The 20268-nt window shown below is 35.8% G+C and overlaps 1 protein-coding gene across 1 annotated transcript; it reads right to left on the minus strand.

The window, feature by feature from the left end:
• Positions 1 to 625: 625 nt before the first annotated feature.
• On the minus strand, positions 626 to 17680 carry LOC125655050 (short-chain collagen C4-like). The gene is made up of 3 exons (XM_048885205.2): positions 17400 to 17680; positions 6243 to 6311; positions 626 to 1164 (listed from the first exon to the last, which is right to left on the minus strand). The coding sequence occupies exons 1-3, from the start codon at positions 17641 to 17643 to the stop codon at positions 671 to 673; spliced, it is 807 nt and encodes a 268-aa protein (XP_048741162.1). The 5' UTR covers positions 17644 to 17680; the 3' UTR covers positions 626 to 670.
• Positions 17681 to 20268: the final 2588 nt, after the last annotated feature.

Raw genomic sequence — 20268 nt, forward strand, 5'->3', positions numbered from 1 at the left:
TTTATGACTATGTAGTTGCATGTATCTTGCTTAATCTCGCTTTATCATGTTAAAATAAACAGTTTCGCGAGACTTTCTCCGACTGCAAAGGAAAACTTCTCTGGTAACCGAATTGTATTTTCTGAAGTTAAAGTTGTAAATTAATTAGATAAATGAAAAAACAACACCCCCTCCCTCCAAAAAAATACCCGCAAGAAGGACAAAATCTGCTTAACCACCGAATTTCGACGGGACCTAGAATGGGTGGGTAGCTTATATGGGTTCTTTAATGGGACAGTGAGTTTTTAATAAGAAATAAGATTAACGTTAAAGAGATATTAAGGATTATATTAGCTTTAGAACGTTGGACCCCATGCCAGTGTATATCTATATATATATATGTGTGTGTGTGTGTGTGTAAATGAAGTGTGATCTGCCTTAGCATACCCGCGTAGTTATGTATTCGAACTCTTTGTTAATAAAAGTTTTGTGTTATCTCGAGGGAGTTTCACGTAGTCATGCGAATATTTTGCGTTATAATGCATTTTTTTCTTCCTACGAAAAATGAGCCCGTTAGGCTTTGGTAGCTCGAATACCAAATATGGTGTTTCCTAATTTGAAATTTTGACCTACACAAACATCAACATTTTGTCAGATACTATGGATGGCATCAATATGCTTTTATTGAAATCTACTTGGAGCAAACTACACAAGAAATGAGTTGTGCCTGCTGATATGGCGGGCATGGAAGAGATCCACACTTTGCTTTAACAGGGTAGAATAGTCGTCCATTGTAGTCCTGTTGACGAGTTCCTTCCTGGAGGTATTCGGCATCTTCGTCAACGCACAGATACTCATGCTGTACATAACTACTATGTTCACAATTAGCTGTCAAGACTCCAAAATACTCGGTTGTCCATCCCACGGGACAGGTGGTTTTTGCAGGTATCATGATGATGGACGACGAATGCGTAGCGAAGCAAACTGCGCAGGGAACATCATCGTCTACTGCAATATTCCTGTATGTGTATTGATACTCGGCCCCATACAAGTTACCAGTGAGACTTGGGTTGTCTGATTCGTAATGAGTAGGAAAATCTGCCGGAGTGGGATCTGGATTGTGAGGAAGACAGAGCGTATTGCCACCGTTTCCTGGTGCGGTATATCTGCCTCCACCGACAATTCCTGTCAAAGAAATCAAAATCCGCAATGCAGATCGTAGTACATCTACGACAATAATTCAAAATTGTATGTTTCAATGGGACTGATACAATTATTCAAGCCAAGCAAACGGTTCGATCCTTCAAGTCCAAACGGATTTGCACCTAGATGGAGCCAATTGATAAAGACGTTCATGGAACCTTTACAGCCACCTTTCTATAACACACTAAAGCCTGACATTTCGCAAATTCTATGGTCGTTATAACGATCTAGTTCGTCAATACAACCTATCATTGGGTCAAATGCTGTCTGATGTGTTTCATACCGATTGTTAGGCCGTTCTTGGCACACTGATTTTGACTACGGATAACTGTTTACCTTATCAGGATATAGGGCTCACGACGGGTGTGACCGGTCGACAGGGGATGCTTACTCCTCCTAGACACCTGATCCCACCTCTGGTGTGCCCAGGGGTCCCTGTTCGCCCAACTGTCTATTTTATGAGATTGATCACTGTTCGTTATCTTCACCTTTCATGTGCATCAATGTTGAATGATGTAGACCATGGGCTAGTAAAGGTAATGGGGGACCCCCCTAGGGATTTTTGCAAACAAGTATTTTTTGAAAGTACATAGTCCCTAGATTATAAATCAGATTGTTTGACATTTCTACGTGGGGGCGTTTACGAGTTTTGGGGCAAAAAACATGAAATTTGTAAAAATGATAGCCAAAAACTGGAAAAACTCTTCAGATCCGATATAGATGTCATTGACATTTGCAAACGAGTATTTTTTGAAAATTCATAGTCCTTAGATTATAAATCAGGTTGTTTGATATTTCTACGTGGGGGCGTTTACGAGTTTTGGGGCAAAAAACATGAAATTTGTAAAAATGATAGCCAAAAACTGGAAAAACTCTTCAGATCCGATATAGATGTCATTGACATTTGCAAACAAGTATTTTTTGAACGAATATAACCCTTTGTTTATATATAAAGTTGGTTGACATAAATATGTGAGGCATTTACGAGTTTTAGGGCCAAAACATGACTTTTTATTTAAAAATCGACGAAAAATAGAAAACTCCTTCAGATCCTATAGAGATGACATGGACATTTGAAAACAATTATTTTCTGAAAGTCTGTAACCCTTTAACTATGAATCAGATTGTTACCATTGAGACCTTTTAGATTTTGGGGGCAAAAACCAAAAATTTGTAAAAATAATAGCCGAAAACTGGAAAAAACTCTTTACATCCGATATAGATGTCATTGACATTTACAAACAAGTATTATGTAAACTTATGTAACCCTTTCATTGACAAGATGTTTGGCATAAATAATTGGGGACGTTTACGACTTCTGGGGCTAAAACATGATTTTTTTCTTTAAAAATCGCCGAAAATGGAAAAGTTCTTCAGATCATTTATAAATAATATGAACCTTTGAAAACAATTATTTTTTGAAAGTATGTAACCTTGAATTGTGAAAAAGATTGTTTGACATTAATGCAAGGGGACCTTTTCAAGTTTTGGGGCAACTCATGAAATTTGTAATTAAAGTATTGTTAAAAAATGGAAAAACTTCGAGAATCTTACAAACACAATATGGACATTTGCAAAAATGTATTTTGCATTAAAGAACTTAACCCCTTGTTTATATATCAAGTTGTTTGACATTAAGGCGAGGTGTATGAATTACTGAGTTATTAGTGAGAGATATTCTTGCATGCAATATTAATCCAGAATTTGTAATCGCATTGCAAATATTAGTTTCAAACTCTTGAGTCTGTGAATTACTTCTACAACCGGCCGCGACAAACCTAAGTTGTTAAAACAGGTAGTGACAGTTCCATCGCCAAACGCTCGGCATCAGGTGTGAATGTCACGAGTCCTCGGAGATGACCTTAAAAACGGATGTCCCGTGTTGCAGTAAGTGTGGCACGCTAAAGAACCCTCACTGCTCAATGGCCGTAAGCGCCGAGTAAAGGCCTAAATTTGAAACCCTTCACCGGTCTTGGTGACGTCTCCATATGAGTGAAAAATTCTTGAGAGGGACGTTAAGCAAGATACAATCAATCAATCTGCAGTGACATAACATGTTTGATAGTGTAATTAACTTAGTACTTCTCGTCAGATGGTGCATAGTCATTTTAAACGTGAGGTGCTTAGGTAACATCCATTTGCCATCCATAGCTGAGACACATATGTTCTGAGAGTACGATTTGGGAAACCTTTTTGCCATTGAAAATAAGATGGGTTGTCTGATACGACTTGAGAGAGACATGCAATGAGATATTATATACACATGTATTCAGAGATGAAGGAGATGGCAATTTTGTGGCAGTCAGAAATCTGCCTTTTGATAATCATAGCAGATTCTTTGACTTGAAAGGGCTAACACAAATGCAGACTCAATTCAGTACCAACACATGCAGATTGTACAAGTTCGCCTTTGGAGTTTTCCCAAATTCAAATTTGCTACCAAATTTTCTTTGTGTTTTTTATTTAGGTTTCAAGTTTTGTATTCACTGTTATATGAATCGGGATAAATGACAAGTATCTCTCTCTGAGCTTTGTCATACTTTCAACCACATAATTCTACACGATATTTATCTCCATATATTCGGAGAAAGTCAAATGCCTTTCCATGTTGCTCAAGAATTATATCAATTTTAGGTTCTGACTTGTTTAGATCATCGGACTTAATGTACGTTTTTCTACAGGTTGGATAAAACATTCCCCCCTATAGCAACCAAATCAATATACTGAACTTTACTTAGAGTTGTCCCGTGGGTATCTGGGTTAGAAGGGATAGGTCCTCGGTACCTTTTGCTTTTCGTAAGAGGCGAATAATGGGGCAAGAAAACCATTGTCCCGTGGGAATCCAGGTTATAATAGGTCCTCAGTACCCCTTTGCTTATCGTGATAGGTAACTAAATGGGGCGGTCCTTTGGATGAGATCGCAAAAACCGAGGTCTCGTTTCACAGCAGGTGTGGCATGATAAGGATCCCTCCCTGCTCCATGACCGCTTCCATATGAGTGAAAAATTCTCGAGCAGTACGTTAAACAATATACAATCAACCAACTAATTTATTGTGTTATAGTCACTTTTATTGTATGCAGAGTTTTTTAAAATGGATTCTACTGTTTTTGTCACACACTTAAAACAAGTTTGTGATTTTTCCTTGCACTCGAGTTTCTTCATTCCAGAACAGACATTTATGGGCGGGGAAAAGTGTCGATAGTGAACACAGGTTGAGTGAACGTCTCTTAGTCTTACAGTTCACTTGACTCGGCGCAACTTCGTCAATGCTCAAGTTTTACTTCTAGTAACTAATTAATATTTGTAAATTATTATAACACCAGCGATAGAAACCATGCAAGGCATCATTTAAAGCTAGTAAACATTCTATGCCTTTATTATTCTTGGGACACTGTCTTATGTGACATCTTTATAAGTAAGCTGAAAATTGAAAAGGTGTTCAATATTACGCATGACAATATAGTTATCTATTTTACAATTGTAGATTAATACAATTCATTAATCTAAATTATTCATAAATTAGTTTATTGTTTGTAATATGTCATATTCTCAATAGTCGAGCCATTATTTATCAGGGTTTCCCCCATTTTTGCATTATATACTCAAAAGTAATCCATGTGCTTCCTTTTTATTGATTATATACATTTACGGGCTTCCATACATTAGATATATCGTGTGAGACTTGGAAATGTAGACAACGATTTTTATGTTGAAAGTTATGTTTACTAACTCAAGATTGCATATATATCATATAAAGATAAGGTCTGTGGATTATAATATCTAGGAATGAACCGTTTTTCATACTGTTTATTTAGTATTGAACATGTTAATTGGTACAAGTTATTTTGAGAATGTAGTATACACTGTATTAGTTCGTAAGACATGAATTTGTAGACATTTAAAAATATGTACCACTTTCCATAATACACTGTGTTCTATTTTTTATACGTATTTCTCACAAATGTCCTCTCTGGGAAGTCCCTATCCCGTTGTTTGTGTTTACAATGTGTCGTCTTTAATTCGGTATGGAACACCGTAACAGCAATGTTGAATTTGCCAAAAAATTTATAAATTCAAATGGCCATATCTTGAAAACGCCCCAACATAAATTTATCAAACAACCTTCATTTACCTTTATTTTATACACACTTTCAAAAAATCATAGTGTAGAAAAATCCCTAGAGGGGGGGAGGTAATGTGTTACTGGCCCATGGTCTAATGGTGGTGCAATGATCCCAATTTTCAAACTCTGAGCAATGAATAGGCTTTAACTTTGGTATTGAAACCACCGTTTAGTATTCAATAATTACAGTGCATTTGACTTGAATTGATTTTTTCTTCAATATTGTTCAGACGTGGTTTAACATATCCCTAAATTCCCTAAAACTACCCGCTATGGGAATATTTCGTGTGTAATATACGGATTATTTATTAACAAAAGAAAACGTAGAGAAATTTTGAATAAAAACTAAATTCAATCAGGAAACTGACAAACACAGAAATTGATTCGGATGACGGACCTGTACACTACATTTCACATCCCGAAGTTCTGAAATATGGATCCAGACCAACGCTTCTTCGTATATCCAGTGGTCCGAGTTTGCCCAACTCTCTATTTTGTATTGCTTATAGGAGATTGATAAAGACGTTCATGGAACCTTTACAGCCACCTTTCTATCACACACTAAAGCCTGATTGATCACTGTTCGTTATCTTCACCTTTCATGACAGGATTATCAGAGTAATGATTCGTTTGATAATTTCCAGTACGTACATGTATAGCTTTGGTAACATACACATCCTTACAAAAACCAACACTAATGTTCGCTTCATGAAATAACCTTCAAATAGGCATGAGGTTTACGATTAACACGTCAACATATAAAAGAATATGTAATAAATTTTAACATGCATTGATAATTTCCGTTTCCGCCCAACCTTCTAATGGATAAAGAAAAAACCCCACGTGATATGAAGTCTAATAACAATACCGTTATTAGGAGTGAAAATAGAGTATTATCACGACATTAAATCGAAAATAATTGATACAACACTTACCACTATAGATCATATCAGTGCCGTTCTTAGCTGGACAGCTTCTTTTACCCCAGACTGTATACGTTGCTCCTTAAAGATTATTCAAAACACATACATGTATATACCATTGGTTGAGAGCATAGTGGTCTCTTCAGAAGATTGTTTGTTTGTCCTCTCCCCACCCAGCATTTCAAATTTGGATAGGTAGGTAAATATTTTCTAATGATACTAAACTTTCAAGGAATCTTTGAAATGTAATCCTAAGCAAAGAAGTGACTTTGATAATGTTTAAAGTTTAGGGACCTTTTGACCGCCATTTTGGAATATCTCCTCGAATTGACTTTACACAGACAACACAACTAGAAATTTCTGAAGATGAACGGCTTTGTCAGCAGTGCCACATGACATGTTGTTGCTTAAGTCAGCTATGAAGACGCTCTACATGAGGTCGTCTCATATTTATTAATAGGACATTTTCGGAAATGCTATTTAGGTGGAATTGGGTCAAATCAATCAACAATTCAATGAATTGGAGGAAAATTGAAACAAATATATTGTTGTTTGATATTAAAAAATTGTGACATGAAAACTAACCTTCACAACAGAACCATTCTTTCGTCTCCGATTCCATCAATGTTTTCATATTTAGTATGTCCAACGAAATCAAGTCTTTGCGTTAACTTGGGTAACTTTTCATGAAATAATTGCACGTTATTATCAGATATAGTTAGTCTGAACACTTTATGTCGTTTTTCAAACGGAAAAAAAATAAAAATTGTCATCATATCTGTATAAAAATTCTTTGTTATCAAGAAAAGCAGTTCTGCTCAAACCCCAAAAATCGTAAATTCATTGGTTCAACCTTTCATTTTCACTACAATAAAAAGTGACCAGCTAATAGATCGATCTTTGCATGTAACCCCCCACAATCACTTTGTATGTGATAATTAAGAGATAAATACGTTGCATTTTCATAAATTTGGGTGGAAGGGGGGGGGGGGGGCAAAAGTGTAGGGGAGCTACATGTACGTGCCTGGAGATCGATGTATAAATTGTGATTATTTTTAATGTATAAAGAATTTGTATCATTTCATAGCGGTCGGTCGTTATAATGACTCGAGTAAACCTCGCTTAGCAAATATCCACATACGGTAGAGGAAATAAATGGTACTGTGAATTCTTTTTTTTCTTTTTGTCTCCGCTACCAAACATCAGAAATTTAATCTAACACTTGTGACATTCTGAAAAAATAATCTTCAAATCAGGCACATATTTTTGTATCAGAAATGAGTCGTTTTTAGCATCACTAATTTGTATACAAGAGTTGCCCAAGTGACGCTTTATTTTCATAACTTCTTTTTCTAGAGAGTTCCAAAATTTTATGGTTTCCTATATTAACTGAAAATAAAATTGGGATTGGTAGATCAGAATACTTCTGTGAAATAAATTCAATTTTAATCAGTATTGAAATATACATGGTTCAATAATGACGAATTCTATATTCATGTAAATGTTTTAAATGGAATAACTTCTATCCCATTGTACAATGTAGTAAACAATATCCTCATTTTTTATGTCTAAACTACAGAAGCCGATGGGTACGGAAGCCGATAGGTGCCAGGGTATAGAATTAATATTTATTTAACTGGCGGCCGCCACTTATTATCTGGCGGCCGCCATATAAATTAACTGGCGGCCGCCACTTAATTTATCTGGCGGCCGCCACTTAATTTATGTGGCGGCCGCCACTTAATTTAACTGGCGGCCGCCACTTATTATCTGGCGGCCGCCACTTATTATCTGGCGGCCGCCAGTTAATTTATGTGGCTGCCGCCAGTTAATTATATGGCGGCTGCCAGTTAATTTATATGGCGGCCGCCAGTTAAATTAACTGGCGGCCGCCATATAATTAACTGGCGGCCGCCAGTTAAATTAAGTGGCGGCTGCCACATAAATTAAGTGGCGGCCGCCAGATAAATTAAGTGGCGGCCGCCAGTTAATTTATATGGCGGCCGAGACTCAAATTAAATCATTTATATGGCTGTCGCCAGTTATTCAATTCATCTCTCTTTCTCTATCTCTCTCTCAAAATGAAAGGGGTGCAATCCCTCCCAATGCTTAGTAATATGTATGTGATATATATATATATATATATATATATATATATAAAAACAATTAAGAGCATTAAATTATTGTTTTTCGATTGTACTGTTAAATACGTAGAACCAAGAGGCTGACCATCCATTTTTTTTGACAACGTTCAATTTCTATTATTTTCACATGCAAACTATAATTATTTTCACATGTGAAATAAGATTAATTGGCGGATTGGCCCCCACCTCACTCTTTTGGTGGTAGTAATGAATGGTAAAGATGTAATAATGAATGAACTGATCAATTGAAGAATGAACGGAGCCCCCTCCCTCCAATTTAGGAGTACGAAGTTTGGATAAAAGAGACATTTTAGGTTCCTTTTTTGCTTGTCAACAATTGTAGAAGACAATTTCTCCTCCGACTGTCCCTATACACTTTGAAAAACGATGCTGCGTGTTTGCGTACTATTCTAAATCTTTCCAAAATAATCACTCAGCGATACGAATTACATTGTTTTTGCAATTGGCAGCCGCCATATATGAATTAAGTGGCGGCCGCCAGATAAAATAACTGGCGGCCGCCAGTTAATTTATATGGCGGCCGCCAGATAATAAGTGGCGGCCGCCAGTTAATTTATATGGCGGCCGCCAGTTAATAAGTGGCGACCGTCAGATAATAAGTGGCGGCCGCCAGTTAAATTAAGTGGCGGCCGCCACATAAATTAAGTGGCGGCCGCCAGTTAAATAAATATTAATTCTATACCCTGGCACCTATCGGCTTCCGTAATTTAGTCAGTGGAGATAGATAGTGGATCTATTATAACACATTACGATTGAAGGAAAGTGGAGGAAGTTCGGGAAAATTGGCAATGTGTTGTAAGTGTTTTTTTGAAAAGGAATTATGACTGCAGTACTACTAAATGGTTTAGATGGAGGTATTCATGAGCAATACGACCTTTTTCTAAGAGAGTAAACGTACATGCACGCAAAGGTACTGTTAAATTGCTACATTGGGAAGAATCGAAGCTCTATCCAATCTCGGCCTCTGAGAAGGTATTCATAATTTCTGTTGATTTAAGAATTTCGGTGCCTGATCAACTGCAAGGAGGTATGCTGCACCAGAGAAATTTGACGTAGATGAAAAGTGAAAGAAATATACAACAATATTTTGAAGTTGAAAATTTTCAAATTTACTTTATTTTGTCAAAAATTACAGTTTTAGTGGAAGGTAATCTGAAAAAAAATTATAACCCCTGTTGGACTCGAACCTGCGACCTACAGGTTAGCAGTCGGTATTCTAACCTACTGAGCTGCTCAGCTAGGTATTTAAATGGTAAAGGAAAATTCATATATTGCTGATATCGATTTTTTCATCCATGTTTTAAAGGAAGTCAGCCATTATGACCATGTAGAGTACTACCTTAAACTGTTCCTGAAATGTGGCGCGTTGCGCAAGTTTCACATACAACTCTTCATCACGTGACTATGGTGTCCGGATAGGGCCATTTGCAAAAGCGTGACTGCGCGTTAGTCACAACACGCCGTCACGCCAACAAGCAACGCGACTTCGCGCTCTCACGACAACAAGCAACGAGCCTTCGACCAGACAAACAACGCGTCATCGCGCCGTCACGCCAACAAGCAACACGGCGCGAAAGCGTATTGCTTGTTGGCGTGACGGCGCGAAGGTGTGTTGCTTGTTGGCGTGAGAGCGCGAAGGCGCATTGTTTGTTGTCGTGAGAGCGCGAAGGCGCGTTGCTTGTCTGCGCGAAGGTGCTTTGCTTGTTGGCGTGAGAGCGCGAAGGCGTGTTGCTTGTCTGCGCGAAGGCGCGTTGCTTGTTGGCGTGAGAGCGTGACGGCGTGTTGTGACTAACGCGCAATCCCGCTTTTGCAAATGGCCCTATTCGGACACCATACGTGACGGTTAATCGCAAGATGTAAAGAATTGAACGATGGGTTAAAAAGTTTATTATGGACGTATAACTGACTTCCTTTTAAACATAAAGGAAAACGTGAATATCAGTAATATTTGTATATGTCAACCATTTATAGTGTCTACTGCTGATCTGTAGATTGCGGGTTCGAGTACAGCAGGGGTTTAATATTTTTTTTCGGATTACCTTTTACTAATACTGCTTTTTTCGACTGACGAAAGTAAACAAAGGTGAAAATAATGTAAACAAAGGTGAAAATAAAGTAAACAAAGGTGAAAATAAAGTAAACAAAGGTGAAAATAAAGTAAACAAAGGTGAAAATAATGAACAGTGATTAATCTCATAAATCCTATAAAAGTACAAAATTGACAGCAGGGCAAACACGGATCCCTGGAAAACCCTGAGGTGGAATTACATGTCTAGGTGGCGTAAGCATTCAATGCTGACCGGTCCCACGTGCAACCACCATGAATCATCTACTAGAATCTTCATCGGGTAAATTCTTTCAATGTTTTAATGATCTTATTTGAACACACTACCTGTTATTTTATCATATACCCATCAATGTATCGTTCTTTGATACTGTGGATTTCACAGCGTGTGATCCGGTTTCCCGGATCACCACACCGTGGTTTTCTGATTCCGTATCAGTATCCTCTGAAACTGATTCCGTCACAATGCATCTTCAATCGTAACAACTCGGCCATTTCCGTAACCGACAAATAACCTCGTAAGCAAACGATGGAAGAATCGGCAAATCACTGCACTATTTACAGTCACATGATGGAAAAGATGGCGACGTCAACTTATCGTCTGTGTTTCTGCTGTGGAGCAGCGAAAAGTATAGTTTTACAAGCAAAAAATGAGCTTTATTTCAAACAGTCAATCATCAGATCTTTACTAAATCCTGATGTAGATTTAACTCCTGTTAAAAGTCAGCATATATGCGATAATTGTATCAAAACTCTCTCTCAAATACAAACGATTCGAGAAAATGTAACGAAGGCTTGTAATACATTTAATGTGACCGGAACCTTTACAACATCAACAACCCCTGTAGACTGTGGTAAACGATCTGCAAAAACGCCACCATCGAAGTTAAGGCCATAAGGTCGGATTAGAACAAGAAGAAGAATCTCGTTGTTGATCAGCTGGTGAAGTATGGGTACCAATATTAGAATTTAGACACTGTTGGATATAATCATTAATTTGTGTAATATACACGTAGCAATGCTGTCGATATAATTATGTCAATGGCGAAGTCCATCCATCTCGAAAAGTGGAGGGGGGGGGGGGGGCACTCAGCCAACATGAGATTATATATATATATATATATATATATATATATATATATATATATATGAATGATTGCAGCCGGTTGAGATGACTTGGGGTTGTTCAAAACAATTGACAAGTAATGAAATTTCATTTTAGCTGTAGGAGATGAGTTGGAATTGTTCAAAACAATTGACAAGCACAATTTACTATGTTTTTTTTTTAAATACTGCATGTTTACAAACTTCAGTAATATTTTCTTTCCAAGAGGGGGAGGGGGGTGTCCTTTACCACACACATGGGTTCAATGCATGGAAAATGGCCAGGCTTTGAGAATGTATGGTGTATGCTGCACAGTGAGAAAGTAATTAAAAATGCGGAGTACTTGAATGATAGTACTATGTTAGTCAATATATATATACTAATGTAAGTTAAAATATGTAATAGGTCTGTGGAGAAGCTGAAGCTTTCGTCAAAAGATGCAGAAGAGTCCAACTCGAGTTCCAACAAGGTATGATGTAAACTGAATTTTGTATCAACAGACTATTCATATACCCCAAAGGATTTACAGACTGTGTCAGAGAAATTATCTGACATTCCAGATGACAGCTAGCCTGCTAGAAAAAGTAAAAAAAATCCAGTGTTTGACAGTTATTATTTTTTTTTTTAAAACTTGTTTGATTTCATGGTTCGTTTCATGTGGGAGTATCTTAATGTTATCCACACGTGTACAATAATTATTGTATATGATAAATTTACTTAACTTAGTTTGATAAAAGGGTGGTAGAGTATTGTACATATTAAAAATATGATATAACTTACAAACTCGGATAGCATTAATTTTGGTATACAATTAATATCTTCAGTAAATTGTTGATAATACCAGGAAAATATTTTGTGCATTTATGTTTATTAGTTCTGATTAATTATCATGGGATACTCGAGATACTTAAATTCCATTTTTAAGTATTTATTGATATGATTTCCCTTGTTATTTTAAAGTTTAATGCTTATGGAGTTAAATGCTACGTGATCACTGGTATATACAGATGCATATGTATTAGAAAAATGTAATTCACTGAATTGTTTTTTAAATTCATCTAGATAATTCCTCTGTCAACATCAGCCAGTTGTGTCTATGTATACCACTGCATTTGTAGAGTTTAGTTTGCAAGTGTTGTTTTATCTTTTAGCTGTTAATATTCCCAAAAAATCTCTCAAGATTATTCCCAATAAAGCTAATTGGTATAGCTGCTGTAGCACAGGTGTACAGATGGCTAAGTACCGATACATTCAAATCTGTGAAGGAGATCCATTGCTGCAATAGTTTGTATGACAAAATCTGTATAGCATGTTGTTACTTTACATACATATGTATTACATTACAATGGGTATCAAGGCATGTTTTCCACTATACAGTTGAAAACATCCAGGTTCGAATCCTGGATACCCATGAATTTTAGCATTTTCAATAGAGGTATATATATGTAATTATGTTATAACAATATTTTAATTGATATTGAGTTACTTATTGTTTACATTTGACTTAAATTACGTTAAGATTCTCTTCAAAAATATAATAAATGTCATATATAACAGATTGAAACTGTTCATCAAGATGTGACAATTTTTTAATTAATTTACAATTTGTCACATTTTACAAAATCATGAAAATCATAAATTTTGATTATCATCATTTGAATATTTTCAGTGAATGGAGTCAAGGAATCAACAAAGAATTGAACAAATTAATCCGTGGAAGGAAGAGTGTCCTTCTCAAGAAAGGTGCAGACATTTTGCAAGGATGCAACATTTTCTCGGCATGTGTTATAGAAATGCAAACAAGCTGCCCTCTTCTTTTTGAAATTCTGCCCACTTCCTAAGGAACAATGGATTCATCAGAGAAAGATTGCAACACTGGCAACTATTTATGGCATGATACTCCATAGCAGAGATCCACTAGCCTCTGGTATTCAGAGAATATACTCGACACTAGCAATACGTTATCATGCAGATAACAAGGTACCCATACATACATATAACATTTGGATTAAAGATATAACAATGAATTATTTGTCAAACAATTAAAAAACAGACAAACAAAAAATAATATCAAATACCAACAACCATTTGGGGGAAGTACATGTACTTGAAACTTCAGGCATTTTACATTATAAAAACAAATTAGTGAGTTTTTGTTAAAGAGGAAATGTAGTCTGCATATCATGTACTTTTGTTTAAACACCCGTTGTCCGTCCATCTGTCTGTAAACTTTATACATTTTAGACTTCTCCAGAAGCAAAGGGCCAATTTCATCCAAATTTGTCAAAACGCATCCTTTAATGAAGGGCTTTCAAGTTTGTTCAAATGAAGGGTTAAAATTATGGCCCACCCACAGGGAGCGTGGGGGGTAGGTTTGGGGCCGCAATAAGGGATAAAATTTTGCAAATACATGTATATATAGGGAAAATCTTTAAATATGGGCCAAGTTGACATGACTCAGATGAGTGATATGTGGCCCATGGGCCTTTTGTTTACTTATTGGTTACGGGCCAATTTTTCACATTTGGAGATATATATATATATATATATATATATATATATATATATATATATATATATACGTGCTTTCGGTTTTTCGTGCTTTTATATATATATATATATATATATATATATATATATATATATATATAAATAAATTTATATATATATATATATATATATATATATATATATATATATATATAAAACGAAAACCCAACAACACCCTACTTTCTTAAAGTGTCGGATCTGAGAAGATACAAGGCTAGTAAAGAAATTTATAAAAGCACTGAAAAGGCCACGACACTGTTCATTATTTAAAACTCAAATTTTCGACGCAACCCGCGTCTTTATCAAGAGACATATATTACATAAACAAATAACACACACATATATATAGTAAAATTGCAGAAAAAGTTCATGGTGTTGGTAATAAATAAAAAAAAAAAAAATCCAACGATGACTAAGTACACATGATCCACATTTAATTAATTACACTTAGTGTTTTCGCTCTGTAGTTCGGGTCTTCATGTATAATGATAGATCTAAACCTAAACATTTGTGTGCATGCAGGTATAATTACATATCTTAATACATAATGCAGATAATGATATTAGTTAGCATTCAAAATATTGAAGAACATTTTTTTTCCCAGAACCTTGCCTGCAGAATTGGAAATTGTTGGAAATTTATAGAAAATTTTAAAATTGATTTATTAAACAAAAAAAATTCTGCATTGTGATGTATTTTTTTCTCCACAACATTGTTCTGTATAACAAATGAATTGACAGAAAAATTATGCTTGCCTAACATTTACACTTTGAATGGCAAAAATAAGATTTCATATGGTGAAATGTATACATGGGCATGTATATGTTCAGTGTCCATTTTCATTTATTTTCAAAAAAAGTTTGTGTTATTCAAGTGCATCAATATTAATGAATCAAATTCAATAAAGTATATGTACCTTTTGAGGCTGTTACCATGTAAGGTATCTATTTGTTTCTTTCTTTTTATCTTATTGTACATTGTTGTGGATGTTACATGTACCATCAATGAAATTGTCAACTATGTCACATATTGTAATGTGTGCTTGAATATGCCTTGTCATCTATTGTTATTAAATTACTCTTGTCTTCATTTTAGTTTTTTTCCCTTTTAGACTCTGAAAAAAAGTATTCTACATAGTTGAAGCAATTGGTCCACCATGACCAGAATTTAAATGCAATCTCATTATATATAAAAGATTGCAAATAAATGATCCTGGTGATGTTTGTATTATGTGGCATTGTGTACTATTACCTGATAATTCAGATAATACCCGGCAAACTGCAGCTCTCCAAAAGTATTTTCTGGTTATTAGATAGAAGGAGAAAATCTCTCTATAAAACATGTAGAAAGAGGATAATCTATATATAGAGTGCATTAGAAAGATATTAGGAACTTTGAAATCAATTGTAGGATATAGTGGCCCGTTCTAACTCCTCCCATACACAGATGCAGTCAGAAAATTTCAATGGAAAAAAATATATATGAATTTTAGCATTTTCTTTACCTTCGAAACAGATTAGTCGTCCTCCGCAAAACGACATCAGGGTTTTACCCAGCATTTAGATGTTACCACACATTTTAAATTTAAGGGGAATTTTTGAGAATGCAGTCATTGAGCTTCCAGGGGATGGTGGTAGGGGACATCCATGGAATATAATATCCACAGATCTTTACAGCCATATAAATTGATTGATTACTCATTTTATCTGTATTGTAAGTCTGACAATTATAGAAAATGACTTGGAATATATACAAAATGATTTCTGTTGAAAATTCTCATACAATTTTGTCAAGTTTCTACAAATGAAGTGGAAATATCCACTTGTTGCCAAAGGGGAAAGGTACCTTATACTGGTAGTAAAAAACAACCTAGATAAATCCCTTGACAACCAGTGCCTTCAAAGTTAAGGCATAAAGCCTTCAACCCCTTAGAAGTGAGAAAAGTCACCTGGTCCACAATAATTGACTTCAAGGGTGCAATTCAATATGACGAGTACAATTCCTGCCCTTTCCCTTTCTCCTTGTAAAAGCCATGGAAGAAGTTGATAAATTGCACTTTTCCCATACCCGGTTGGCAATAAACTAATGCAGTCTCGCTTCTCCCACAAATATCTAAGTGTTTCCAATTGTTTATCTTTCAAAGAAATTGCTGCGAGCAAATTCGAGTCTCTCCTCCATTATGAAAGAACTATTTGCGGAATAACTTCCGGCAAACAATTTAAGAAGAATTTCTTCTGTTTGCTTACGAGGTTATTTGTCGGTTACGGAAATGGCCGAGTTGTTACGATTGAATGCATCTTGACGCAACGTTATTTATGCCTTCTATGAGAAGAAACCGTCCAAGCAGTAACAAATAACCAAACACTGTAATGCAGTTTTGTCGAATATGTCATTTATTGAATGACATAAGGTAAATTGTTAAGTAAAATGTATAACAAACCATTAAGGGGGTGGGGAAAATATTGACCGTATCACAAACGAAATTGCGTACACAAAACATAATTTTATGATATGTCCGTGTTTTTGATAATTTGGATTACATTTATTATCTTATAAATGTAGATTTAAAATGCATAAGGGGGTATATAATAAATTTATCATTACTACAGTAAACTTGATCCGAAGAGTTGGATCACGTCTCGTTGACAGGCGCGGATCATCAAATCAAACTCAACGCTTCGCGTCTAGTGTGATCTATTGATCCTCGCCTGTCAATTCGATGCAAGGTGAAGATAACGAACAGTGATCAATCTCATAACTCCTGATGATCCTCGCCTGTCAACTCGATGTGATCCGACTCTTCGGAGGATCAAGTTACTGTAGTAGTAGTAGTAGTAATAATAATAATATATATATATATATTAAATGCTGTCTGTCGTATTTCATACCAATTCCTGGATGTTCTTTCATACTAATTATAAACGATTACTCTGTCGATGAAGATAGAGAAACTCGCCACAGGTTTGACAAATGAACAGGGTATGCTTACTCCCGTTCGTGTCTGTCCTGTTTCTCCATTTAGTATTCTTTATAGGATTTATGGAATTGATCACGCTTCGTTACTCTCGCATTTCCTCACCTCATATATGGTCAATATTGTGATTAATGACTTGATAGAAGAGGATTGCAACAGGTCATCTGAGTACACGCATGCGACCGATATAAGTGTTTCCGAGCGGTCATAGTGAAAAATTTACGTATTCCGCAGAGCTAGATGATAATGTTTAAACAAAATATAGGTTAGTATTTATAATCAAAATGAGAACGGTTAATTCTATCCATACCTTGGTTCGTATGCTGGTTTGTTGAGCGTTTGAGTGAGTTAATTTCTGCTTGCTGAGCACTGTTAGTGTTGACTTGTGCATTCAGTTGAGTTTTCACGTTCAGAAGATCCTGCTGTAGGGCTTGTATCTGAGAATGGAACAAATCAGGGTCATTTAACAGAATTCTTTTGTCAACATTTTCACTACATCTGCTGACAATAAATACTAAAGAAAATATTTTGAGAGACACAACACGTAACCCCATTGCTTTCGCAGATTTTATCTCTTATCTATCTTACGACATAAAACTTGGTATCAAGTATTGTTGCTCTGTGTAAGGGAGTGTTAAATGTCTCTCTACAGAGTTATGGCCCTTAAAACAACCCAAAGGTAGTGCGAGTCGAAAAAATCAATGGTCTGATTTAATAATTTTCACCACATGATCTCGATAACCAAGGGATAATTTTTCATTCACTCATATATGTCACCAGCTGTAGATGAAGTGAATGAATTATGACCTGCAGACTGTGGACAAAAGTATTCGCACGGGCAATGGCGGCCATTTTGTTTATCGAAAACGCTTGACGGTAAACAAACATGTTTTTGGAGTGTCTGAACAGGACAAATAACTTGTAAATGCAAAGATATTGTAAATAAACAATTTGTTTCTATCAATAATCAATAAAAATAAATAAAAGAATTTCAAGTACCTTAATATTTTCGTGATATACCCTCGGGCCCTTTGAACTTGGCGCACTCGTTGTGGAAGGGTGCATGGAGCTTTTGTATAATTTACTCTAAACGAAGTCCATATTTCCAGAATTTTGCGATACAGTTCATCACCAGAATTTAATGTACAAATGTGATATGAAGTTTTCTTTTAATTACCAGCCAAATGTTTTCTACGGGGCATAAATCAGGTGATTGTGTGGGCCACTTCAGTGCTGGAATTTGTTTGTCCGTTTTGTAATTGGTTGAAAGACAAGATCAATGAACAGGTGTATGGTCATCCATAAACAGATAATTGTCATCTTGAAAGAGTTTTACTGTACAGGTCACAATTTATCTACATATTTTTTTAGAGGTTATATATGTATTGACTCTGCAAAGAGTAATAACGCCATGACACGTAATGCATCCCCAAATATTTTACCAGTTTCGGGGGAAAATACAGTCCGACAGTCAAGATTTAAATCACTTCTTCTCCATATATATACTCGACTGTATTTTCCAAAGACTATATCTGGCACTTGTCAGAAGAAATTACCATTTTCCTTTCATTTTCCACGATCCAGTTTATTTTACCCGCACACCATTGCACACTTTTTACACGATTGACAACTCGGACCGTGTTTTCTTGATACAAACACATATTTAGTATCCATTTCTGTCTTAAACATCTCCAAATAGTTTTCTTTGAAATATTTGCATTGTTATTTTCATTACATCTTTGTAACGTCCTACAGTGGCCTTTTTCTGTCCAACTGTTGCTATCTAACAAGTCTCTGTTGTGCACGTGCACTCACTAATTTCTTTCGTCCAATTCTTTGTTAGTTTTCTGCTGTACCTCGCACTCGAAACTTATTCCAAGCACTATAAACAGTTGATATAGGAATTCTTAAAAATTTCCCAATTTCCCCGGAACTTTTACAGCCCTGAACTAATTCTACGATGTTTTCTTAGCAGCCTATACCGAGTCCCGATGTTTCCAACCCATGTTTTCTAATCACTCCCTTGCATGTATAAACAGAGTTGCAGACGAACACAAACATCATTACGTCACATAATTGACCTTCAACGTTTTAAATACATCATCGGTGAAAGGATAACTCATGTATGTGCAAAGAGAGATAACCCGCAATGTACGATACTCGATAAACACGTTTGAAAAATGACGCGATCGTGCGAATACTTTTGTCCACAGTCTGTACATGTATGCATAGTGTTTATCATTCCAACGCTTACCATGACAGGAAACTCAGGAAAGTTTTCAAGGTCATATACGACGGAAGTAAGTAAGTAATTTTTATTTAAAGTAAGTAATTTTTATTTAAAGTAAGTAATTTTTATTTAAAGTCGGAACTATATACAGGTAACAATAAACATGAGCTAAGAGCTCTTTAACCGACTATATAGCATAAAAAAACCCACAAAGCACTAATGATATATAATTGCATGCATAGACATAAAAACAGAAATTTGAAATAAAACAGGACGCATACATGTATACAGACATCACAAGTCATGCATAAATATACACAGGGATATACTTAGACTCTTACTTCTAATGCTAGGCTCTTGGCTAAGAAACAATCACTACCCATATCAAACGCCTTAGATTTAACATGTTGCTAACATCGAGAATCAAATCCGGGTCTCCGGGTTACTAAGCCAGTCCCTACCCACTAGGTTAACACGACCGACGTAGTAGTTTTCAAGATGAATGCTTTATTTACTATTTAATTCAAGTAATTTTACACAAGAGTTTTAATTTCACAGTTGTAGTGGAAGTCACAATGGTTGATATGCTCATGTACCCAGTTAAAATTGATATTTTACAAACAATCTCTAACTGAGATATATAGCACCGACAGCGCACCATCGCATAAGGCCCAGATACCAAGGGTTCACATTTACAGCGACCTATATGTTTGATACATTGTTAGGGAAATCACTCTGGAAAATGAATATCAATACCAATCAGACTGAACACAAAAACGAGCAACCAGGTATGTATTACATTTAAAAAAACATCTATATTGCAACACTTTAAATCAAACGATTTTAAAGGAAGAATGGGTAAAGTAATGGAATAAATCATTTTTGAATAATGAATGGTCTCGGCTGTCGGTGGTATCTGTCCAACTATCTGTTTTGTATTGCTTATGGG

This window comes from Ostrea edulis, chromosome 7 (genome assembly GCF_947568905.1).
Source record: "Ostrea edulis chromosome 7, xbOstEdul1.1, whole genome shotgun sequence".
NCBI classification, from domain to species: Eukaryota; Metazoa; Mollusca; class Bivalvia; order Ostreida; family Ostreidae; genus Ostrea; species Ostrea edulis.